The 25910-nt window shown below is 46.1% G+C and overlaps 1 protein-coding gene across 27 annotated transcripts in view; it reads right to left on the reverse strand.

Annotated features, from left to right (window-relative positions):
- The window catches only part of cast (calpastatin), a 337875-nt gene that overhangs the window by 204765 nt on the left and 107200 nt on the right, over nt 1–25910 (reverse strand). For 25 of the 27 annotated variants that reach the window (XM_085988382.1, XM_085988220.1, XM_085988200.1 and 22 more), the window contains exon 3: nt 327–392. The exons of the other annotated variants lie outside the window; for them this stretch is intronic. In XM_085988382.1, coding sequence (XP_085844508.1) covers nt 327–392 — 66 coding nt within the window. The remainder of the gene's footprint in view (nt 1–326; nt 393–25910) is intronic. 27 annotated transcript variants of the gene reach the window in all.

A 25910-nucleotide genomic window follows, 5' to 3' on the forward strand; every position in this document is an offset into this window, starting at 1 on the left:
TCAGCTCCTTTTAAAAGGAGTTAATCATCTAAATTACAACTGCTTCTGATGGGAGCTACTTCATACTGTATCACACATACAACTGAGGAGAAATGAAGTTTAGTATTGCCTCAGTCTTAACTTGAAATCTGTGTCCTCTTGTGCTCTGCTTGTAGTCAAAGCCAAAACGTGTGCTTATGCCACTAATCCTTCTTGGCATTTTAAAACCTGAATAATGCCCCTCCCAATCACTGGAATGCGATCAAAGGTCACTTAATAAGTCATTACTTGCCACAATCCCATTTGAGTATTTTGCTATGCAATATTTGTAGTGTAGCTAAACGTACCTTACTAGTTGAGCTTATTGGTTTCGAACCTTCCGCCTTAGCGAGCTGGCTAACTTTTGCTTTTCCCTGTGGAGAAGGGAAAAAAGTGTCAGATCACATGCCCAAAGATGGTGTCTATTACTCATTTTTTATTTACTAAACAAAATGTAATTAGCCACATCTGATTCCCAATTAGTCACATTAGCTAGTATCTGTATTGGACAACACTGGTTTAGTGGCATGGAAATGTGTGAAGGCAATTTCCAGAACACCCCAAAATATTACCAAGAATCTAGAAAAACAAGACTAGTAAATGAGCATTGTAATGTATGCAACATTGAAGGGACTACTTTGTTTTGCGGATGTACATCCTTAGTTGCGAGCGTATATAACAGACGCGTATCGATTTGTATAGTCAGTGCCGAAGTTCCAGTTAACCAGTAAAGATCACTTGAAGTTACTCTCAGTCTCTGCTGCTTTATTATTTTATGTAGTTGTGTATAGCGGTACAAACACAACAAATTGGCGACGAGAATTATGAACCTACGTCTTCCTATTCTGGCATCGCATCCAGAGGACACTGAAACTTGGAAGAAAGGAGCGAGAAGGTAGAGAAAACGGAGCACGCTTGCTAAGCTAGGCAGGGGATACGTAAGTCAAGTGAAAAGTGCACAGTGACTTGCATGACGCTAGCTAACCAGTAAAGAAAGAAAAACGGGTTTGGAAAAAAAAAATGGCGATGATTGGCACTATTGCAGCATTGAAGACAAGGCAACTTACATTGAAAGAGTGGAGTTGTACTGTGAGGTTAATGGAGTGGAGGTAGAAAAGAAAGCCACTGTTTTGCTGACTGTTATGGGCACAAAGACATATGGGCTGCTACGTAGTTTATTAACCCCTGAAAAGCCAGCAAACAAAATATTCAAACAAATAGTGGACACACTCCAAGACCATTTCGCTTTAGAAATTCAACAAAAATCCCTGGAATATTCAATTAATAAAATTTCATTGAAACAAGAAAAGTGTTATCGCTGTGGCAAAATGTCACATGACCACAATGACTGTTGGTTTAAAGACAAAGGGGGAGAAATTGGGTTTGTAGCGCCACCTATTAGCGCCTAAAGAGGGCAGTCAGTGGCTGTAGCGCCACTGGCCGTGCCTCCCGTGATATTCAGCGGGGGCGCTAATGGTGGCGTTAGCCTGTTGCGCTGCGCCACCACCGATGACGTCATCGGTGTGCGCAGCGCCCCATTAGCGCCCCGATCGCGATATTTGGTAGCGAACGCAGCTGTAGCGCCGTTTGCTACCCGCGCCCAGTTAATGGGGCCTTGCTGTGCCAGCAGTGGCGCAAGTTAAGGTGGAGGTGCAGGGCGGCCGCCTTTTTCGGCGGCTGCCTGCCAGCACCTCCGTCCCCGGCCTCCTGACCCCCCCCCCCCCCCCCCCGCGGCATTGCCGGCTGTTTCCCGAGAGCCCGGCACTTCTCCTCGGTGCCGGGCTCTTTTGCCGGCACTCGCGATCGGGGATTGCGCTGTTGCAGGCCCCTCCCCCTTAACAATGGGAGGAAGGCATGCAGTACCACAGTGTGCTGTGCCGCAGCGTGTGGCGCTGTGGCACGTTGCGCTGTGATATTCAGTTTCAGCGCCCTAAGAGGGACGTGGAGCGCCTCGAGCCTCACCCCGTCTCCCTCTAGAGGCACTGAAACTGAATGTCTGACGTTCGTTAATGCTCCGAACGCTGCGCAAAAATCAGCGCCCAGGCGAACTTGGCACCACTTTGGCGCCTCAACCCAATTTCTCCCCCAAAGACTGCAGACAATGTGGCAGACAAGGGCACATTGAAAGAGTCTGCAAAGCAAATAAGAAGCAGAAAACTGATACAATACAGAGTAACAAGAAGGTACATCAAGTGACTGAAAACAAGAAACCTTTCAAAGAAAGATACAAGAAGGTACACCACGTGACTGGAAACAGTTCAGATAAAAAGAAAAGTGACACAGACTCAGAGGAAGAGGATTTGGCTTGTCTGAAACTACACAGTGTGAAAGAGACAGAAGATCACAGAATAATATGGATTACTCCAGAAGTGGCAGGAGTTAGGCTGAAAATGGAGTTGGACACAGGCTCAGCTTTAACAGTGATCTCTGTACATGACTACAAACGACTGTTTTCACACATACCACTAAGGCCAACTAAAGTACTGTTAAAGACATACACAGGACAAAGAGTGTGCCCCCAAAGGTAAAATAAAAGTGACAGTGACATACAAAGAAAAAAAAATACCGCAATTGAACCTCTATGTACTGAAAAATGGAGGACCACCATTGCTGGGACGCGAATGGCTCAGGAAAATACAGTTGGATTGGCACACCATCCAAGCACTGTTTGTGTCAGCAAAGGAGGACAGCAACGCCATTCCTGAGAGACTGTCACAAATACTCTCTGACTCTCAGGAAGTGTTCAAGAAGGGAATAGGAACACTTAAGGGCATGAAAGCAAAAATTAAGATTGAGGAGAACGCAAATCCAAAGTTCCACAAGGCCAGACCAGTGCCTTATGCAATTCGCCCTTCAGTAGAAGCAGAGCTGGAGAACTTGGAGCAGTTAGGGGTCCTGTCCAAGGTGGATTGGAGTGAATGGGCCACACCTATAGTTCCAGTGATGAAGAAAACCTCCAGCACAAAACCAGGAAAGCCAAGAAAAGTGCGCATCTGCGGAGACTTTAAAGTGACTGTTAACCCAGTCCTTCACACAGTACAGTACCCATTGCCTCACATTGAGGACATCTGTGCTTCCCTGTCAAGAGGGGAACCCTTCACAAAGATTGACTTGGCCCAGGCCTATCTCCAAATGGAAATTGATGATGCATCAAAGAAGTACCTGACAATAAATACGCACAAAGGCCTTTACCAGTACAATCGGCTGGTATTCGGAATAGCATCAGCTCCTGCAATCTGGCAAAGGGCAATGGACCAAGTCCTGCAGAGGATCCCAGGTACTCAGTGTTATCTTGATGACATCATCATTACTGGCAAGAATGACAACGACCACCTTTCCAACCTCGAACAGGTGCTCATCAGGTTACGGGAGTATGGGCTCCGAGCGAACCGAGACAAGTGTGAGTTTTTCAAAAAGGAAATCTCATACTGTGGACATGTGATTGACAAGGACAATTTACACAAGTCTCCAGACAAGATTGAAGCTGTGATTAATGCACCAACACCTGAAAATGTGTCTCAGTTGTGATCATATCTTGGACTGGTGAACTACTATCACAAGTTCTTGCCCAACCTATCCACAGTGTTACATCCACTAAATGCACTGCTACAGACAGGGTCACAATGGAAGTGGAGTGACAGCTGTGAACAAGCTTTTCAAGAGAGTAAAAGACTCATTACTTCAGAAGAGGTGCTAGCTCACTTTGACCCATCCTTACCTATTCGACTGGCATGTGATGCTTCACCCCATGGCATTGGTGCCGCGTTGTCACATAAGTTCCCAGACGGCTCAGAAAGACCAATAGCCTTTGCCTCAAGATCATTGACTACAGCTGAACGCAATTATGCACAGATTGACCGAGAGGCCCTCAGCCTTGTGTGGGGAGTCAAGAAATTCAACCACTACTTGTATGGTCAACAGTTTACACTGTTAACTGACCACCAGCCTCTCGTTTCAATCTTCAACCCAAGGAAGGGCATTCCAGTGATGACGGCACAACGGCTGCAGCGATGGTCACTCTTCCTAGGGGCTCACCTGTATGACATTGAATACAAGGGGACCAAGCAACATGGCAACGCCGATGGTTTGTCACGTTTACCACTGCCGACCTCAGAGAGAACTACAACATTTGACGCAGCAGAGGTATTTCACACAACAATAGTTGAGCAGCTACCAGTGACAAACTCCCTCATTGAAAGAGAAACACGCAATGACCCTACATTGTCAAAAGTTTATGACATCACTGTGAAGGGATGGCCAGCGCTTGGTGACTTATTGTTTCCAGCATTCTCAGCTAGGAGGGAGCAGTTATCAGTGTGTCGGGGAACACTGATGTGCAACTCACGAGTTGTGATTCCTCCCAAGCTTCGTAACCAAGTGCTAGATGAACTGCATGAAGGCCACTTAGGTACGGTAAAGATGAAAAGCCTTGCCCGTGGATACGTGTGGTGGCCGGGAATTGACAAACAGATCAAGGACCTGACAAAGAGCTGCTCAGGATGTCAAAAGGTCCAGAAAGCACCACCGCAAGCCCCTCTCCATCCATGGGAATGGCCCTCATCACCATGGCAACGTGTGCACATCGACTTTGCTGGACCGTTCATGAGCTCCATGTTCTTGATTGCAGTCGATGCACATTCCAAATGGCCCGAGGTCATTAAAATGAAATTAACCACATCTGAAAAGACCATTTCAGTTCTGAGGACCATGTTCGCTAGAAATGGCCTACCAGAACAAATCTGCACAGACAATGGACAACAATTTGTCTCTGACGAATTCCAAGGTTTCATGAGGAAAAATGGAATCAAGCACTACACATCTGCCCCGTACCATCCAGCTACAAATGGCTTGGCAGAAAGATTCATACAGACTTTCAAGAAGGCCATCAAAGCAATGTACAGCGAGAATCTACCACTGCAACACAAGATAGACAATTTCCTCTTTGCTTATCGGAACGCAGTACACGCAGCCACTAATCAGACTCCAGCGATGATGTTTCTGAACAGGAACCTGAGATCTCGCATGGACCTTCTTAAACCGAATGTACGTCGTGATGTAGAGAACAAACAGTTCAAACATTTGAATGCTAAGCCAACAAGAAGCTTCAGTGTGGGACAGTCAGTTCTTGCTCGTGATTTCCAGACGAAAAAGTGGCAACCAGGGACAATATCCACAAGAGAGGGACCACTGATGTATACTGTGGATGTGGAGAGAACGTTTTGAGACGTCATGTGGACCAAATTCTGGATGTTCAGGTGGAAAACACCCCTATACCTCGCCCAGACTCACCTGACATGGAAACAGACACTCCTGATTCATCAGCATCAGCACCAGCCTCATCCACAGCTGAGAGCTCTACCTGTGCTGATAGCTCACCTGATGCACCTGTACCTGTACAGTCTCATTCCTCAAAGCAAGAGAGTCTGGAGAGACGTTACCCAGAGAGGCAGAGGAGGCCTCCCCTGAGACTTGACTTGTAAAAGGGCTGTTGACAAAATAAAATGTTATGTTGGAATTTGAATTTTGTTACTTTTAAGAAAACAAAAAGGTTACTGTAAAGACAGGCTCTGTATGTTAATTATAGAAATGTTGCGTTAATATGCTATTAAACTAAAGGGGGAGGAAGTGTAATGTATACAACATTGAAGGGACTACTTAGTTTTGCGGATGTACATGCTTAGTTGTGAGCGTATATAACAGACGCGTATCGATTTGTATAGTCAGTGCCGAAGTTCCAGTTAACCAGTAAAGATCACTTGAAGTTACTCTCAGTCTCTGCTGCTTTATTATTTTACTAGCTGGAGTGCCCGGCGGTGCCGAGGGAACTCAAGAACCCTGTGCCATGTTTATAAAACTGTTTATGAGACTGTTGGGATTGAAGAACTCTTCCTAAGCACCCAGGAGGTGGTTCTTTAACTTCGTTTTTTGTTAATGGAGATCGCCAGTCAGAAGTGGTGCGTCCAAGTCTGCTACGTTTTCTTGAGGGCATGCTGTTATGAAAAAAGAAAAAATTATTTATATATATATAAATGAGTCTGTCTGTCTGTCTGTGTGGGAAGGAGAGAGAGAGAGAGGGAAAGAGAGGGGGGAGGGAGAGAGATAGAGGAAAGGAGAGAGAGAGAGGGAAGGAGAGAGGGAAGGAGAGAGAGAGGGAAGGAGAGAGAGAGAGGGGGGAAGGAAAGAGAGAGAGAGAGGGGGGGAAGGAGAGAGAGAGGGGGGGGGGAAGGAGAGAGAGAGAGGGGGGAAGGAGAGAGAGAGGGGTGGAAGGAGAGAGAGAGAGGGGGGAAGGAGAGAGAGAGGGGTGGAAGGAGAGAGAGAGAGGGGGGAAGGAGAGAGAGAGAGAGGGGGAAGGAGAGAGAGAGGGGGAAGGAGAGAGAGAGAGAGAGAGAGAGGGGGAAGGAGAGAGAGAGAGAGAGGGAAGGAGAGAAAGAGAGAGGGAAGAGGAGAGAGAGGGAAGGAGCGAGAGAGAGGGAAGGAGAGAGAGACAGAGAGAGAGAGGGAAGGAGAGAGACAGAGGGGGAAGGAGAGAGAGGGAAGGAGAGAGAGAGAGAGAGAGGGAAGGAGAGAGAGAGAGAGAGAGAGGAAGGAGAGAGAGAGAGGGAAGGAGAGAGTGAGGGAAGGAGATAGAGAAGAGAGGAAGACACCCTGGGGAAGGGGCTGGACTCAGAGCCCGGTGGGTGAAGGGCGGCCGCCATTTTGTGAGGTCGGTGGGAAGTTTGAATCGCGGCGGCCGAAGGAAGGAAGAAGGCGAGATTGTGGGTTTAAAATGTTTTAAAAAGGATCCAGAGAGAGGAGATGTAGGTGAAGCCGGAGGTTCTCATCGCTCGGGCTGTGTGTGTGTTGTGTGAGGAGACGGAGACTCCCTCCCCGCGCTCCTTCTCTCCCTCCCCCTCACTCTTTCCCTCCCTCACCCTCTCTCCCTCCCTCCCCCTCTCTCTCCCTCCCCCCTCTCTCTCCCTGCCCCTCTCTCTCTCCCCTTCCCTCCCCACTCTCTCTCCCTCCCTCCCCTCTCCCTCTCTCTCCCCTCTTCCTCCCCACTCTCTCTCCCTCCCTCCCTCCCCTCTCTCCCCCTCTCCTCTCCCTCCCTCCCTCCCCCTCTCCCCCTCTCTCCCTCCCCCTGTCTCTCCCTTCTTTCCTCTCTCTCCCTCCCTCCCCTCTCTCTCCCTAGGGCCTCAGGCCCGGCCCGACTCACCTCAGCTGAGCTCCCGCTCTGACCCAAGCCCCCGTGCGCGGCCTAGCGCCTCAAGCCCGGCCCAACTCACCTCAGCTGAGCTCCTGCTCCAGCCCGAGCCCCCGTGCGCGGCATAGCGCCTCAGGCCCGGCCCGAGTGAGCCCTGATGAGCTCCCGCTGCGGGCCTCCGATGCCGCTCCGCTGCTGGATTTATTTGGGGATTAGCCTGGAGAGCGAGGGGGGAAAGAGCACCTCAGGCCCGGCCCGATGGACCCCTGCCGCTCCGGTCTCTGGTTTTTCGTGCTCCCGCACTAACGGCAGTTTGAAGGATTAGGCCCTGCCCACACACGCCATGAAATGCCCCCCGTGACGCTGCGCGCTCCCCCCATAGGATTGGTCAACCTTCACGTCACTCAACGCTAATGAGCCGTAGGATTGGTCAATCGCTAATGAGCGGATTTTGTCCATTTTTTGAACATTTTTTGTATAGTGTCCGAACAATTTTTGTCTGACCAAAAAGTAAATACGCCTATGACACTCCCCTAATCATAAGCTTTCTTTTGATATAACATATGTGTAGGTACGCTCTATAACTTTTGAGTTAAGCCCGGACATACATACAGACAGACAGACAGACACCACGATCCGTTTTATATATATAAATAAAGATGTAGTTGTATATAGCGGTACAAACACAACAAGCATGATTACATTTATCATGTCTATAGAAGTGCTTTACACTTGAATACACACATTGTTCCTAACAGGCTCTGTTTCATTAAAGAACCTGCAGAGCAACAGCAACCTGTCAACTTTGGGGTAAAACCAAATGATTAATTACAGAAGCAATACATTCTATGCTAAATCAGTAACAAAATACTGTGGATGCTGGAAATCTGAAATAAAAACAGAAAATGCTGGAAAACACTCAGTGGGTCAGGCAGCATCTGTGAAAGTATTAATATTCTGCTATTAGATATTACTAGAACATCAGTAATATATTATATTTACTTTGTATGCTGCACACTCCTTATTTAGACATCACCATTCTGCCATGTCTCTATGTGATGTCTCTAGACCTGCTGCTAAAAGTCTCCTCCATGCATTTGACCTACATTGGCTCCTGGTTAAGCAGCACCTCGATTTCAAAATTCTCATCCTTGTTTCCTAATCCCTCCATGGCCTCACCCCTTCCCTATCTCTAATCTCCTTCAGCCCCCCAACCTCCCGAGATATATGCACTCCTCTAATTCTGCCCTCCTGAGCATCCCTGATCATAATCGCTCAACCATTGGTGGCCTTACCTTCTGTTGCCTGGGCTCCAAGCTCTGGAATTCCCTGCCTAAACCTATCCGCCTCGTTACCTCTCTTTCCTCCTTTAAGACGCTCCTTAAAACCTACCTCTTTGACCAAGCATTTGGTCACCTTCCCTAATTTATCCTGATGTGGATAGGGGTAAAAATATGTCCTGTGAAGCGCCTTGGGATGTTTTTTTCTACACTAAAGGTGCTATATAAATACAAGTTGTTGTTGTTATCACCACCAGACTTCACTACTCCAACGCTATCCTGGCCGGCCATCCTCTAGCCTCCGTAAACTTCAACTCATCAAAAATTCTGCTGCCTGTATCCATAACTTGCACTATGTCACCATCATTGAGCTGGGAACAGGGAACGGAAACACCAGAGGGCTGCTGCTGTATTGTTAGCTGATGATGGACACTCATTGTGCCTTGCAAGAAGGAAGAGGACCTGCTGCCAGAGGCAATATTCATTTTGCTCCCAGGAACCCCCAAGACCCTCTGGTCAGAAGAGGGTGTTGAAACAGGCCCCACTACCAGGTCTTTAGGGTGACCTTGTGGCAACCCATGGGAGGACAAAGCAGAAAGTGAGGCAAGAACATCCCTCCCACTCAATTCCAAAACTAATGCTGTCCTTGTGCCTATTGCAGGCGCAGGAACACGCATCCAAAAGCAAAATACTGCGGATGCTGGAAATCTGAAATAAAAAGAGAAAATGCTGGAAATGCTCAGCAGGTCAGACAGCATCTGTGGAAGAGAAACAGAGTTAACGTTTCAGGTCTTTCGTCAGAACTTCTGTCTGACCTGCTGAACATTTCCAGCATTTTCTGCTTTTATTGCAGGAACATATATGTCTATTTGCATTTCCCCAGGAAATCCCAGGGCAGCATAGTCGGGGTGGAGACCTGACATAATAGGTCTCTGATCTTCCTTCTTGCTATCTGGGAATCTGAATTTGAATTATAACCACATTGAATGAATCTGTGTGCTAAATGAGGTATCCATGTTGGTTGTAGACAGTGGTCCCAAATTCGACAGGTAACAATTCCAACATAACCGTCTTGTTCGTGTCTTCTAATGCTTACCTTGCAGGAGTTTGTGGGATCAGTGGGAGCCTGGGAGGACACCTAATTTACAGGGGGCCAGTGGATGCCCACCTCACTATAGGTGCATCTTCAGCACCCTTCTGCTGCTGCAGCTGAAAAATTCAGTGCCTGTTCATCAAGAAGGGGGAAAGGTTAACTCTCCCACCCCCAAAGCCCCACTGTGCAACTTTTTTCAATGGAGCTCCGAGGTGGGGTTCACCTGCACACATCTGGAGGCCAGCACTCCTCTTTAAATTCAATATACCAGCCTCCATTAATACACTGGGTCCCTACTAAGCCAGGGAAGCGAGATTTTCCAGCGTAGGGCGTCCTTGCCTTAGCTCCGCCTCCTTGACATTGTAGGCCTTGTAAAGGTCAGATAGGGGTTCCGCCCCATACACGACTGGAACCAGATCCCTGCCTTTTTTTGGTAAGCTCCGCCAAACTCCCACAAAATTTGGAGGCTTTTTTTTGGTGTGGGGAACATGGAATGGGAAGCTAAAGGGAAGGAGTGCAGAACTGTTTGTTGGGCTAAACGACTAATCAGTTGTATGTACAAATGCAGTCCAAAGATACAGAAATAGAACACACATGTGGATTATATTAAGAGTCAAAGCTTTCCATGTCAAACGAACAATAAATTTATATTTTCCACATCAGCAAATTATGACTCATAAGGGCAGTTCTATAATTATGTGAAAATGTGCTGCAGCACCACTTTTGATGCAAACTAAACACACTGCTTTGGAAATAAATCCAGTAGCGCAGGCATTAGGAAAGGAAGAAAACTACAAACATGCAGCAAGGATTTCCACTCCTGTCCTGGAAGTATACGTTTCTGGGTACTAGTTCAGAGCAGAATGGGCTCGTCAGGATGGGTAAAAGTCCATGGCAGAAGTGACCAAGGTACAACTGTGAAGGCTTGCTCTCTGACATCAGATTCATATTTGTGTATAATAGAACCAGTCTCAGGAATGAAAGTGCCCGCTACAAAAAACACAGCCGACAGTTTAAATACCTCTAACAAATTTTAGATGCATGTGGTCTTAACAGCAAATGCAACACCCCTATTTAAGAAAGGAGGGAGACAGAAAGCAGGAAACTATAGACCACAGAAAATGCTGGAAAAACTCAGCAGGTCAGGCAACATCCGTGGAGAGAAATTTGAGTTGACGTTTCGGGTTGGACCCTTCTTCAAAACTATCAAACTGCTATCAAACTATAGACCAGTTAGCCGAACATCTGTTGTTGGGAAAATGCTGGAGTCATTCATTAAGGAAGCAGTAGCAGGGCATTTGGAAAATCATAATGCAGTCAAGCAGAGTCAGCATGGTTTTATGAAAGGGAAATCACATTTAACAAATTTGCTGGAGTTCTTTGAGGAGGTAACGAGCAGGGTGGACAAAGGTGAGCCAGTGGATGTGGTGCATTTGGATTTCCAGAAGGCATTCGATAAGGTGCCACATAAAAGGTTACTGCATAAGATAAGAGCTCACGGAACTGGGGGTAATATATTAGCATGGATAGAGAATTGGCTCACTAACAGAAAGCAGAGAGTCGGGATAAATGGGCCATTTTCCGGTTGGCAAACGGTAACTAGTGGGGTGCCACAGGGCTCGGTGCTGGGGCCTCAATTATTTACAATCTACATTAATGACTTGGATGAAGGGACCGAGTGTAATGTAGCCAAGTTTGCGGATGATACAAAGACGGGTGGGAAAGCAAGTTGTGCAGAGGACTCAAAGAATCTGCAAAGGGATATAGACAGGCTAAGTGAGTGGGCAAACATTTGGCAGATGGAGTATAATGTGGGCAAGTGTGAGGTTATACACTTTGGCAGGAGAAATAAAAAAGTAAATTATTATTTAAATGGAGATTACAAAATGCTACAGTTCAGAGGGACCTGGGGGTCCTTGTGCATGAAACACAAAAGTTAGCATGCAGGTACAGCAAGTAATCAAAAAGGCAAATGGAATGTTGGCCTTTATTGCAAGGGGGTTGGAGTATAAAAGCAGGGAAGTCCTGCTACAACTGTACAGGGTATTGGTGAGACCACACCTTGAGTACTGTGTACAGTGTTGATCTCCTTATTTAAGGAAAGATATACTTGCATTGGAGGCAGTTCAGAGATGACTCGCTAGGTTAATTCCAGAGATGAGGGGGTTGACTTATGAGGAAAGGTTGAGCAGGCTGGGCCTATACTCATCGGAATTTAGAAGAATGAGAGGTGATCTTATTGAAACATACAAGATACTGAGGGGGCTCGACAAGGTAGATGCAAAGAGGATTTTTCCCCTCATGGGGAAATCTAGAACGCGGGGGCACAGTTTTAGAATAAAGGGTCGCCCTTTTAGAACTGAGATGAGGAGGAATTTCTTCTCTCAGAGGGCCGTAAATCTGTGGAATTCTCTGCCCCAGAGAGCTGTGGGGGCTGGGTCATTAAATACATTTAAGGTGGAGATAGAACATTTTTGCAAGATAAGGTGAAGGGTTATGGGGAGCGGGCGGGGAAGTAGCTTTGAGCCCAAGATTAGCCATGATCTTATTGAATGGCGGAGCAGCCCGAGGGGCCAAGTGGCCTATTCCTGCTCCTATTTCTTATGTTCTTATGTAATACAAAACAAAATGGTAAATAGAAAGCTCACTCAAGACAAAGCACAGTTGTGTATCCTGATGTGTCTCCGCAGATTGTGTAATTGATTGATCGCTCTCTTATATTCTCTATGAAAAGGCTGTACTGTACGACTCATATTCTGGTATCAGTCCAATCTAGTACAAGCTACATGCTCCTGCAGACAAAGAATGGCTCAGAACAGAATGCTGTATAATTGGACATCACACTCCCAACAAAGACATTTCAGAACTAATTTAATGTACTGCGCAACATAACCACTAAACCACAAAAAATCTGAAAACACACCTCAAAATATTCCTGTTCATTTTTGCAGCATTCTGCTCCATTTTACAATGCATTTAATGGAGCCGACAGAATGCTGTAGTGCTTTTCTATATCAAATCCCTGGAGCTGCACAGATTAACAGTCCCTTTACAATCAATTAGTTAGCAAGCCAGACTATAGTCATACATCATTCAGACATTGCAAGAGATTAAAAAAAACATATTTTAGACCATTTAATATAAATGGTTGAGCAAACCAAATACAAAATCCAAGAATCCTGCAATGTGCAAGTGGCTCACAACATTATATATATTTATTTATATCTTTCGATACTCTGAAAAAAAATCCTACTTTTCTGATGCCTTCTTGCACCTAATTTGTCCTCATTCAACTCTACAGGATTAAGGCGGTCTGGGTTGGAGCTAACCAGCAAAGCTGTGGACATGTTTTTTCAGAACAGAGTTGACATCCCAGAGATGTCGGGGAACATAGGGTCTAATGAGAGGGAGGAACTGAATGAAATCAGTATTTGTAGGGAAATGGTGTTAGGGAAATTGACAGGCTTGAAGGCCGATAAATCCCCAGGGCCTGATAATCTATAGATTCTGGAACAGTTCTCATGGATTGGAGGGTAGCTAATGTTACCCCACTATTCAAAAAAGGTGGTAGAGAGAAAACGGGGAATTATAGACCGGTAAGCCTGACATCGGTAGTGGGGAAAATGCTAGAGTCCATTATAAAAGATGTAATAGCAGAGCACTTGGAAAACAATGACCGGATCGGACAAAGTCAAAATGGATTTACAAAAGGTAAATCGTGCTTGACTAATCTACTGGAATTTTTTGAGGATGTAACTGGTAGAATAGATAAAGGAGAACCAGTGGATGTGGTGTATTTGGACTTTCAAAAGGCTTTCGATAAGGTCCCGCATAAGAGATTGGCGTGTAAAGTTAAGGCACATGGGATTGGAGGCAAGGTACTGACTTGGATAGAGAACTGGTTGGCAGACAGGAAGCAAAGAGTTGGAATAAACGGGTCTTTTTCTGAGTGGCAGGCAGTGACTAGCGGGGTAACGCAGGGATCGGTCCTAGGTCCCCAGTTATTTACTAGACGAGGGAACTAGATGTAATATCTCCAAGTTTGCAGATGACACAAAGCTGGGTGGGCGTGTGTGCTGTGAGGAGGGTGACGAGAAACTCCAGTATAATTTGGACAGGTTGGGTGATTGGGCAGATGCATGGCAGATGCAGTATAATGTGGATAAATGCGAGGTTATCCACTTTGGTGGCAAAAACAGGAAGGCAGATTATTATCTGAACGGCAATAGATTGGGAGAAGGGGAAGTGCAGCGAGACCTGGGTGTCCTTGTGCACCAGTCGCTGAAGGTAAACATGCAGGTGCAGCAGGTGGTTAAGAAGGCAAATGGTATGTTGGCCTTCGTAGCGAGAGGGTTCAAGTACAGGAACAAGGATGTCTTGCTGCAGTTGTACATGGCCTTGGTGAGACCACACCTTGAGTATTGTGTGCAGTTTTGGTCGCCTTATCTGAGGAAGGATGTTCTTGCCATGGAGGGAGTGCTGCGAAGATTCACCAGGCCGATACCTGGGATGGCAGGAATGACTTATGAGGAGAGATTTGGGTCGATTGGGCTTATACTCGCTGGAGTTTAGAAGAATGAGAGGGGATCTCATTGAAGCTTATAAAATTCTAACAGGACTAGACAGACTAGATGCAGGAAGGATGTTCCCGATGGCCGGGGAGTCCAGAACCAGGGGTCACAGTCTAAAGATAAGGGGTAAGTCATTTAGGACTGAGATGAGGAGGAATTTCTTTACCCTGAGAGTGGTGAACCTGTGGAATTCTCTACCACAAAATGCAGTTGAGGCCAATTCATTAAATATATTCAAGAAGGAGTTAGATATATTTCTTAAGGCTAAAGGGATCAAGGGATATGGGGAGAAAGCAGGGACAGGGTACTGAATTTGAATGATCAGCCATGATCTCATTAAATGGCGGAGCAGGCTTGAGGGGCCGAATGGCCTACTCCTGTTCCTATCTTCTATGTTTCTATGATCAAAGCAGATTCAATAGTAACTTTCAAAAATAAATTGGACCTCTACTTAAAAAGGAAAGATTGGAGAGCTATGGGGAAAGAGACTAATTGGTAGCTCTTTCAAAGAGCCGAATGGCCTTCTTCGGTCCTCTATATGATGGGTGAAAGATTGGGTAGCGCCCATTTTGGGGCGCTAACCACGCCAGCGCGCTAATTTCTGTAGTAGTGCCCCAAGGAGATAGAGTGCTACTGGAAGCGCTCCACCTCCTTCTTGGGGCGCTACAACTCAAGGTCGCAGCACTACGTGCAGTAGCGTCGCGTCATTGCAGGTCTCTTCCCCTGATCACCGGGGGACCACCGGGGAGCAGGGTGCCGTGGAAACAGCCCGGCACTCAAGAGGAGTGTCGGGCTGAGCGATCGCAGCCGGCACCCCGTGTACAAATTTGGCAGTCGGCCAAAATAAAAATGGCCGCCCGACACCTGCCCTTTAAATTGGGCTGCCACCGGCGCCGTAAAAACGCCCCCTAAACCTGTCACACATATCGCCCGGTGATAGGTCAGGGGGCGCAAGGGAAGTTTGCGGCCGGGTTGCAAACGGGGCGCTGCGCACGGTGATGACATCATCATTGCCGGCGCAGCGGTGCAGGGTGCTACTGGCTACCACCGCTGCTAACCTCCCGCTGAATTTCACAGGAGGCGTTAGCGGGGGCGCTAACGAGAGGCGCCAAGTAACCCAATTTCTAGCCCTATGATTCTATGTTTGCAAATATGATGATATACAGTCAGTAAGACAATGGGCTGGATTTTGCGGGGGTTCAGCGGGCGCGATTGGTGGCGGGTCGGGTGGGAAAGTCATTTTTTTGCCCAGCGGGTCAGGACCCGCTGTGAACCCACCGCCACATGCCTTTACCAAATGTCAGGTCTGTCAGCGCTGAGCAGACCCGACACGCTGAGGCGGGGGAGGCAATTAAAATTATTAGTAGCTTGTTTACAGCAACTTATCAATGGTTTTTTCCCAGCTTTTTGAATTTAACAGGTCGCCCATCAGTTTCCCGCTGTGCCTAGACCTCGTCCGTGAAGCTGAGGCGGGAGGTCAGTGGCCATTGAATCAGCTGAGGAGCTGACAGCTTCAAATGTCAAGTCAAAGCTCCCAGCTGATTGACATATGTTCCCTTGTTCCCTTAACCACTAGCTTCTCTAAATTGCATTTCCACTACAGATTCAGGATGCAGCAAGTCTTTGCACAAATCTCCAAATTTACATTACCTCTCCGACTATTGACAGATTGCTTCTGTCATCTCTACTTCACCTGCCATCTATTCCATTAACATGGGTGCCCTTGAAACTATCTCCCCTTCATCCTCAGAATCCCACTACGATCAGCCCCAACACCAGCATCACCAGGCACACCAGCAGCACCAACAACAACACCAACCTTCTCCGCAATCAACTGATGCTGCACATGACACAGGGCATCAGCACCCGACCACACTGCTGCCCGGGAGGCCAGGGATGGCCACACCATGGCCAGATTTACTTCACTTGATGCTGTACACCCTGGCTGCCACATGATGTGCCAGGTTGGCACCACCCCACACCAACACCATAAAGCATCCCTATATGCCCAAGCTATTCCTTTCACACTCATCAGCATTGCGAGGAGTACCATTATGTCTCACCATTCACTGCAGCTCATTAAGCCACTTCCAAAGGTGCACACAAATCTGTCCAAGAACGCAAAGTGTTGAAAATAAAAGTTTCAATGTTTGACACCACATTAACAGAAATGTTTACATGAACATTGCATAAAACACCCAAGTGCCTACCCTTATGTGTTGTTAGTTGATATGATTGCACTTGGATGAGGATGAGTGTGAGGGGTGGCTAGTGAGATGGGGATGTGATAATGTAAATAGATAGAGAGGGATGGGTGGAGGTGCAAGGTAAGTTGGTGTGAGTAAGGATGAGCAGGAGTAGGGTCGGGAAGGCAGAGTGATGGGGATGTGATGAGAGTCACAGGAGGATGAGGTAGAGTGAGGCTTTGTACTAACGTTTCGTGATCTATTGAGATCACTGAAATGTTTGCGGCACTGCACCCAGGTCCTCCTGACCACATCCCTGCTTGTGCCCTCCTCTGCAATGTGAAACCAGGCTGTGTTGATCTCCTGGGGAGGTCTCTGCCACCCATGGGAAGGGAAGAGGACTTCCCTGTGTGCTGAATCATGGGAGAGCCTGGGTGCAGCCCTGTACCTCTGTGCAGTGATTGTCAGTGTTTGCAGCACTTCAATGCTATAGAACACTGACGGCACAAATATCAAAATAAATTTGACCATGGTCCCTTTAAGCAAACCAGTCGATGACACGTCATGAAATTACGTCACCAGACCCACTTCCTCTAATTGGCCGGCAAAAGCGCTGGGTGGGCTTAACAAGCCCAATCTCAGGAAATTCATTTTAGAGGCCGGGATGGAGACAGCAGCGGGGTTGGGACATGCCACCGGCATCGCCCGCCACGGACCCGCCAAGGTTTGTAAAATCGCGGCCATAATTCCATAGTTGCAGAGCAGGGAAAAAAAAGTAGCCAGGGTTCTTGCTCCTAAACATTAACTGGTGATGTCAAACTAGTACAGCATGTGCGTTGGCCTTAATGCAGAGTTTCTCAAATTGTTAAGGTTATCGGGGGGGGGTGGGGTGGGTGGGGAAGGCTGCGAGGGTGCTAGCTGTAACTCACTAACAATACGTACCTGCAATACATAGGTTCTTCATTGGTGGCGCTGTAGCTCTCCCCTCAACTCTCAGGCTCATTCCCATCTCTGCACTCTCCAAAACTCAGGCATGCCCTGCTAACAATGCCAGCTTACAGACATTTTGAATACTCAATTAAAATGTGCTCCATTCACTTAAAATAAATGGTTTCCCTTCTGATCTGTACGTCTGTGCAACATAAATTTCTTTTTGGAAGTACTCATGAGCCATGGGGTCCCTGCTGCCATGGAGAAATGAATAAGCAGCAGCAAGTAGGTGACCACCCCCCCATCTCTGCTTTAGAAATCTGTTGAAAGGTTCATTGCCCCGAGCTCTGTAACTCTGTGGTACGTCCATTGGTTTTCTGTTCCTGCGTTAAATGTCGTCATGAGCCCTGGGTCCCGTGATGTTTAGAGGGAATAGATAAATAGTTCCAACTAACGGTAGAACTGCGCACCTGCAAGCATAACTATGTGTCATAGAATGGTGATACCAAAATAAGTGAGCACCATGCATAGAAAATGTTATTTATAATGGACGTATAGGCAAACTCTGCAGCCAATTTGCACAGAAGGTCCCACAAATAGCAAATGGATGAATCATCAGATAATCTATTTTTGTAGGTGTTGGTTGAGGGATGAATGCTGGTTTAGACACCAGGAGAACTCCCTGCTCTTCTTTGCATATTGCCACATGATCTCGTAAATCCACCTGAACAGGCAAATAGGGCCTTGGTTTAATGTCTCATCCAAAAGACAGCGCCTCCAACAATACAGCACTCCCTCGGTACTCCACTGAAGTATCAGCCTAGATTATGGCCTGAACCCATTAAATTCTGAGCCAGCAGCAACAGTGCTACCAGCTGAACAAAGCAGACACTAAAAGCAGCTGATGTATGGTGAAAACAGGATTGGGCTCTACTTTGATGCTCTCCAAAGTTGATTAGTCTGACACTCGCTGCCAAGGATTACCCATGAAAAGCCATCACTTTGGTAAGGTATTAGAGGGCAGGTGGAAAGCATATCTCACAATGAGTTACCATCTTCAGGAGACACAGGGTAAGGAGAGACATTTTAGAAGAAAAAAGATCCTTTGAAAAGCAACCACACTGCTGCACTACCACGAGACTCAACATGTTGAATCTAAGCACACAGAACAGAAAGTAGCTGCACATTCCCATCTCCAGATAGTAAGTATTACAGTGACAGATGTACTAGGTTCAATGGAATGTCTGCTGCTATAGCTGGCCTGACAGGAAGCAGGACTGGCTGGGTTTAAGGGTGTATTGGTATAACTATCAGAAATCAAAAATACCTGAATTTCTGAGGAAATTAAAAATAACATGAGATACATTTGATAGGATGCCAACTTAATGCCTTTCTAAAAAAAAGGCAACTGAAAAATCAAGGTTTTATAAATGCAGATATAACCTCTAACATCTGAGCACTCACTTTGTCATCTATCTCGCCCTGTAATGCAACATTGATACTGCACCAAGCCCTTTAGCTGGATACTCCCAAGCCTACTCATCCTGTTGAAATAATGAAGCTAAGAGAAACACACCAAGAAACATTGGCCACTGATGCACAGCACAGCAACCAGACTACTGATAAAACTATCACTGGACAGACTAGATGCAGGGAGGATGTTCCCGATGGTCAGGGAATCCAGAACCAGGGGTCACAGTCTAAGGATAAGGGGTAGGCCTTTTAGGACAGAAATGAGGAGGAATTTCTTCACCCAGAGAGTGGTGAACCTGTGGAATTCTCTACCACAGAAGGCAGTAGAGGCCAATTCATTAAACATATTCAAGAAGGAGTTGGATATATTTCTTAAGGCTAAAGGGATCAAGGGGTATGGGGAGAAAGCAGGGACCGGGTACTGAACTTGGATGATCAGCCATGATCGCATTGAATGGCGGAGCAGGCTCGAGGGGCCGAATGGCCTACTCCTGCTCCTACCTTCTATGTTTCTATGTTTCTATCATGAGAAATAGGTATGGCCAGTCCTCTCCCAAACTGTTCTCACTTCACAACTGGCATAAAGGTCAGCGAGTACAAACAGACTTCATTTTTTCATATTCGAAAGGCAATTACAGCTTGCTTCCTCCATTACATTCAAACGTTTCAGCAACCTGGAGAAGTCATTGTAGAAGCTGATAGGAGACAGCCCTTGAATTATTGGTGTTGTAGTCCAGGGGGAGGGGACTTGCTTTGATTACTTTGTGCAAAAACCTACAATCAATGTTCCCCTTCTGTTTACTGCTACTCAATTAGACTGTACTGTAAAACCAAGTTTAAATTTAAACCAATATCTTATTACTCATTCCCCATCTGAACTAATAAACTGCCCAGTCTCTAGAAACGACATTAAATAGTAATGGTGCTATAATTAAATACAAAGACAAAGTATTTATTCCAATTTGGTTAGAGACCACACAAGTTGCAGATTAAAACTTATATTACTTCATGGGTCACTTTCAAATCAATAATAATAGCAACTGAAAGTTAATATTTAGTATGAAACACTGTTTCACAGGCAGAGAGCCAATATTAAAATCAGTCAGCTGGAAATAGTAATAATCATAAAATTAAAGCTTTTAATAACTCCTATAGTTGTATTTTGTTTGGATTGCAAAAGGTTTTCAAATTGATTTTATTCGGTTATGGGTTTATATTGGTTTCTACTGTCAGTAATTTGTGTTTAAACTGCAAGTTGACCAATAGTGTACTTACATTTTGGATAACAGATTAAAATACGTTGTGAGAGAGTTCTTTCTTACACACTACTCTTGCTTTTTAAAATAATGAAGCTAAGAGAAACAAAGTGGAGGAGAAGCATCCGGGAAGGCGCCGAATACCTCGAGTCTCTTCGCCGGGAGCAAGCGGAAGCCAAGCGCAAACAGCGGAAGGAGCACATGTCAACCCAAGCATCCCACCCGCCCCTTCAACCACCGTCTGTCCCACCTGTGATAGAGACTGTAGGTCCCGCATTGGACTCATCAGTCTCCCGAGAACGAATTTTTAGTGTGGAAGCAAGTCATCCTCGGTTCCGAGGGACTGCCTAAGGAGAAGAAGAGACTCTTACTTAGAACGAGATGGAGGAAGGGTGTAGAAGGGGGTTTGCCAAAACAACCACAGTAGAAAATATATATACAAAGGGGCACTTCTTAAAGTGCAACAACTGTAGGGAAACACCTTCCATGATACAGAGTAAAATGACATTAACTGAGGAAATAATTGCACTGCTGGTCACACTGGACGATGCAAGTTTTTCTCAGCTTAAGAAAAGGATAAGAATGCAGAGCTATAATGTAAGATTATAGGACCTGTCGTAATGCAAACTCATTGCAATGTCAATATAACAGCACCAGACTAAAATGCTTTTCCAGGAATTGAGCCGACCTGTGAACTTCAAATGGCTGATTCTCCAACCAGGCGCTCCAGCAAGAAGTATTTCTCACAGGAAGAGTTGATTGGGAAATGATGGGCTGTTGCTCCTGATTTTCCGTCCATGAATTTGGTTTGAAGAGAAAAACAAGGACTTCAGGCTTGTGATTTCCTGACCATTTCTCCCTGTGAGAACTGAGAATCAGCCCTGAACCTCATGCTATCTGTTTAATCAATCATCAGCTGCACTGGAATGACAAGAAGAAGTCTGCCTCTATTGTCTCAGGTTAGATATTGAAAGTAATATGGTGCTATCTCTACCTTTGGGGAAATGAAGGAGTTGATTCAGAGGCATATCTTGTTAGACGTTTTATCATTCAACCCCTCAGGAGAATAAATAATGAAAATGTACGCAGTCTCTTGGAAGGAACAAACTTGTTGAGATGAACGGCCAATTCTAATTCACTATTTTTCATTCTAATGTAACGGGCCAGAAATTGCTGAACGGGGCTTGCAGCCCCGTTTTTGCACTTACCCCGCGCTCCTGCCGATCAGCTCCAGGGACGCCTGCACTTGCTGAAACAGAAAGAAGAATCCCGGGCAGCGTATGACGTCACGCCGCCCAGGAGTGCAGCCAGCGCGAAGCCAGGAGCGTGCAGTGCAAGTGAGACACGCCCCTTGAGGTCTCAGTTTCACTGGACACGCCCCCAATGTTTCTGTCAAGCTGCTAAGCATTTTTACATGCAAAGCAGCAGTTTAAATAGGTTTTTGGAAGTTTTTTGAAGATTTTGGTAACTTTTATAAACTTTTTAAAATGTTTACATTATTTTGAGTAATCTGAAGTAGTTTTAAAGAGAATTAAAGCAATTTAAAGACTTTTAAAAGCCCTAAAAGAATTTTTTTAATTCCATTTATTTATATAGCAATGTCATCGTCATACGTGTCTTCACACTGTTCCCTTTGGGGAACTGTATGAAGTGGTGGAAGGATTTATGGCCATGATTAACGCTCATTCCGTGACCGTAACCATCTTTGAACCAGCCATTAGGGCGGTTAGTCCTATGGCGGGAGGGTTTTACGGGCTCCCACAAGCTATACAAGGAGGGGGGGCCACCCACACCCACGGACGCAAATATCCCACTGGATGTCAACCCAGAATTTAGAGCCGGAGCTCCGACTCCACTTGCTGGGACTGTCTGGAGCGGGGTTCGAAACCCTACCCTGATCTGGCCCAGCGGCGGGGATCCTACCGTTATGACAAAGGCCCAATCCGATTAGCAACGTGAAATGGCAGCATAGGGCTCCAGTCACGGGGAGGGAAAAGGCGCAGGAAACGTATGGGTGTCACCTTTTGTGCGGAGTGGGCCTTTTGGGTGGACATCCAGCGGGATACTTGCGTCCGTGGGTGTTGGTGGCCCCCCCCCCTCAGATGGGTTGTGGGAGCCCGTAAAACCCTCCCGCCATAGGACTAACCACCCTAATGGCTGGTTCAAAGATGGTTACGGTCACGGAATGAGCGTTAATCACGGCCATAAATCCTTCCACCACTTCATACAGTTCCCCAAAGGGAACAGTGTGAGGATACGTACGATGATGACCTCTTGCACAATGCAGCTCCTTGGACCCTCAGTCGCAGATGCGAGGGGGCAAGTCGTGCAATTGTTAAATTTTTCATTTTATTGACATGTAAAATGTTGGCCCAGTAATTCCCTTCCAAATGCGCGAGTACGGTCGGGGTACTTACGCATCTGGCTGGATGAAATGCCAGTTTTCAGCATGCACAGTGCATGTGGGGAAAACCGGCATTTCCTGTCCTCTGAACGAAGGGGTTCAGAGGCAGAACGCGTGCGACTGCACAGGCAGCGCGTGCGCAGTATAATTCGCCGCTTTCATTAATGCTTTCAGTGATGTCAAGTCATTACAACTTACACATGAAAAAAGCATGGGTACAGTTGCTCCAGAGGCTGCGGAGGAAGATATTTATTATCGTGGAGCTTCTGAAAGTATGTATGTCTGTATATATTCCTTTGCGTGTTACGTATATATTCCTTTACTTATGTGTATGAATGTATTATTTAATTATGACTTTCAGAGAAAGTAACTTATTGGAAAATCATAATTAAAAACATACATTCATACACATTAGTAAAGGAATATAAAACATACATACATATACGTAAAGGAATATATGTGGACATACATACATAACTCATTCTCACATTCCATTCACACAGCCACAATTGCTCCTTCTACCTACCGTTCTGAAAACCCTTTAAAAAAAAAAAAATTTTAACTTTAAAACTTACTTAAAATTTCTTAAAATAACTTCCCTCCCTTTCCCAAACAAAAATATTGCATTTCAGAAGCTCCACGATAAAATATATCTTTCTCCGCAGCCAATGAACAACTTTACACTTGCTTTTTTCAAGTGTAACTTCTAAGGACTTACCCTCACTGAATCCATCATTGAAATCCACAAAGTTCACTGCGCAAGCGCTGCCTGTGCAGTCGCACGCGCTGTGAATGGACCTTGGGTCTGGAAATGCCGGCGTTCCTCGCATGCGCTGTTCCTGCTGAACGCCGGCATTTCCAACGGCCAGATGCGTGAGTACCCCGACCATACTCACGCTTCTGGCCGCGAATTTCTGGCCCAATATATGTAATTATCATACCTTACCATACGTTTACTTTCAAGTCTATAATACCTAACTAAATGCTTTCCTTTCATAAAAAAACTATTTTAAATAAAAATAGTGTGATGCTATTGGTAAGTTGGTAACCACATTCCAAATGAAAAGCTCAGGCCTTGATTTTGATAGAACATCCATGCCCATCTCAAGCTAATTTAAGCATCGGATTTCACGGAGTTAACATTTGCACCAGAATGTAACATCAAAGAGGGAAAAGAGGAAAAACCAAAAGAACCATTTCCTTTTTCACGGTGATGATATCACAATCATGTTTATGCAATGCAATAAATTCACAACTTTTTATGGTAAAATAGATTTCCACTCCTTGTACTGAGAATGTAGACACTTGTGACAGCCTTATGATTAGTCTTTTACTACAATTTTCCTGCATGTTCCTGTATAACTTTAAATATCTCCCCATTAACCTCAACGGGATACTGTCAAAATGTAAACACAGCCAAAATAAACAAATAAATACTGTCCGAATGTCAGAAACTCTTTCCTCTTCACAGTGGCTAACTGACTTGCTGTGTATTTATAGCATTTTTTTGTTTTTATTTTATGGAGAGCAGTGATTATTTCACTGATCTTATGGCGTAACTCAGTAGTATAATCACCAAGCTAATACACATTGACCAGACAATTTCTATCAATAATACAAGACATCCACTAAACATTGGCCCGGAATTTGTGGTCAGCAGTGAAACAATGGTCTTCGCTGCTGGCCCCGAAGTACGCTTCGCACTAGGATCTCACAATCCCGCGGTCGACAATTTCGGGATTTCCAACATTCAATTCAAATCAAAGTAGTATAGTGGGGATCCCCTCCTGCGAGCTGCTGTGACGGCAACAAGCTGTCTGAGCAGCCAATCAAAATGCAGAATTCTCACAGACACCGAACAAGGAAGTGGGTAAACTCTGAAAATTCTAACTTTTTAAAAATGTTAGCGAGAGCAAAACAAAGATTGGGGCTCTCACATGGGGAAAGGCAAACCTGAAATAAAGATGGACAAACTTTAAAAAAAATTAAATCATTTTTTTTAAATGTTTCTTAAAAATTTAACTTTTTATTAAAATGGATAAATTTCACACGGCACAAAATTAAAATTAAGTTTTCCAGGCCCTAAACAATTGTTTAGCAGTAATAATGCTGTCAAAACCCCAGTTACACCTAATCCCTTTGGGTCTAACTTTTAGTGGGGAATTTAACAGCATAATTACTGCAGAAGAGCCGAAGTTTTCATCACTTTCCCTGATTTGGGTGATTATACAGATTGCCGGCTCTGTATTGGGGGAGGGGGGTGAGGGGGACAGGGGGCACAGCGCAGCCTGTGGCGGTGCTGTCAATGACAGACTGCAACATCAAGACTTCAGGATTTTGCATATGCCTGCGCATGTGTCAAATCCCGAAGTTGCGGTCAGTTTCGAAGGCAGGATGACGGTGAACGCTGCCAGTTTGCCATCATCCCGACTGCAAATACCAGGCCAATATTTAAGAATTGAACTCCTTGGCCTAGAAATTCAGTATAGCCACGTTCGGGGCGCTACAGCCGGGCGTTCGCTAAATTTAGCGCCCGGCGCAACTTAGCGCCACCTTCGCCGATATTCAGTTGCATCGCCCCAAGAGGTTGCTGCTGCGCTAAAGCAGGCGATGCACGACTATCATAAGGTGCTAAGCCGGCGAGCTACCACCGAGGGCGGGCGCAGCGCAGGTGCGGCGAGTTGCTGTTTGAAGGCAGACACGCTGGTGCCGGTCAGCTCTTAAAGGGGGAGGGTGGATTTGTTTGGCTGCCACGCCCTGCACACTGCAGCCCTGAATCAAGGCCTGAATATAGCTGCTTCAACAGTTCAACGCCCACGACTATGGAGAAGGCTAGGGAGCGAGCGCAGTGCTTCAGCGAGGGTGCCCTGAAGCTACTGGTTGGCGCAGTGGAGCGCAGGCGACTTGTCCTCTTCCCTGATAGTGGCAGGAGACCGCTGCCCAGCGAGTATAGAAAAGCCTGGAGGGAGGTGGCAAACAGGGTGACCTCCAACAGCATGGTTGGCAGGACTCCTGTGCAATGCAGAAAAAAGTTCAACGACCTCACTCGGGTTGTCAGGGTGAGTACCCTTTCCAGTATCCTCCTCATCCCTGCATGTGCACCTCACTTTATAGCCAAAGGGACCTGAAAGCCCCAATGCCCAGCCCTCATCCAGCAGCTATGGGACTGTCATGAAAATCACTTGGACATTCAGCACTTTACACACTGTCAGGGCTATTCCACCATGGGAGGCAGTGCAGGCAAGATCAGGGCTTGACACTGTCAGGGCTATTCCACCATGGGAGGCAGTGCAGGCAAGATCAGGGCTTGACACTGTCAGGGCTATTCCACATGGGAGGCAGTGCAGGCAAGATAAGGGCTTGAAACTGTCAGGGCTATTCCATCATGGGAGGCAGTGCAGGCAAGATCAGGGCTTGACACTGTACTTAGAGGCCATCCTTTCTCTTGCAGGGCAAGCTGGCCCACAACCGCAGGCAGCAGCGACGAACCGGGGGAGGCCGTCCTGACCTCAAACAGCT

Source organism: Somniosus microcephalus, chromosome 1, assembly GCF_052327205.1.
Source record: "Somniosus microcephalus isolate GS21.2 chromosome 1, FLI_Smic_1.0, whole genome shotgun sequence".
Lineage (NCBI taxonomy): Eukaryota > Metazoa > Chordata > Chondrichthyes > Squaliformes > Somniosidae > Somniosus > Somniosus microcephalus.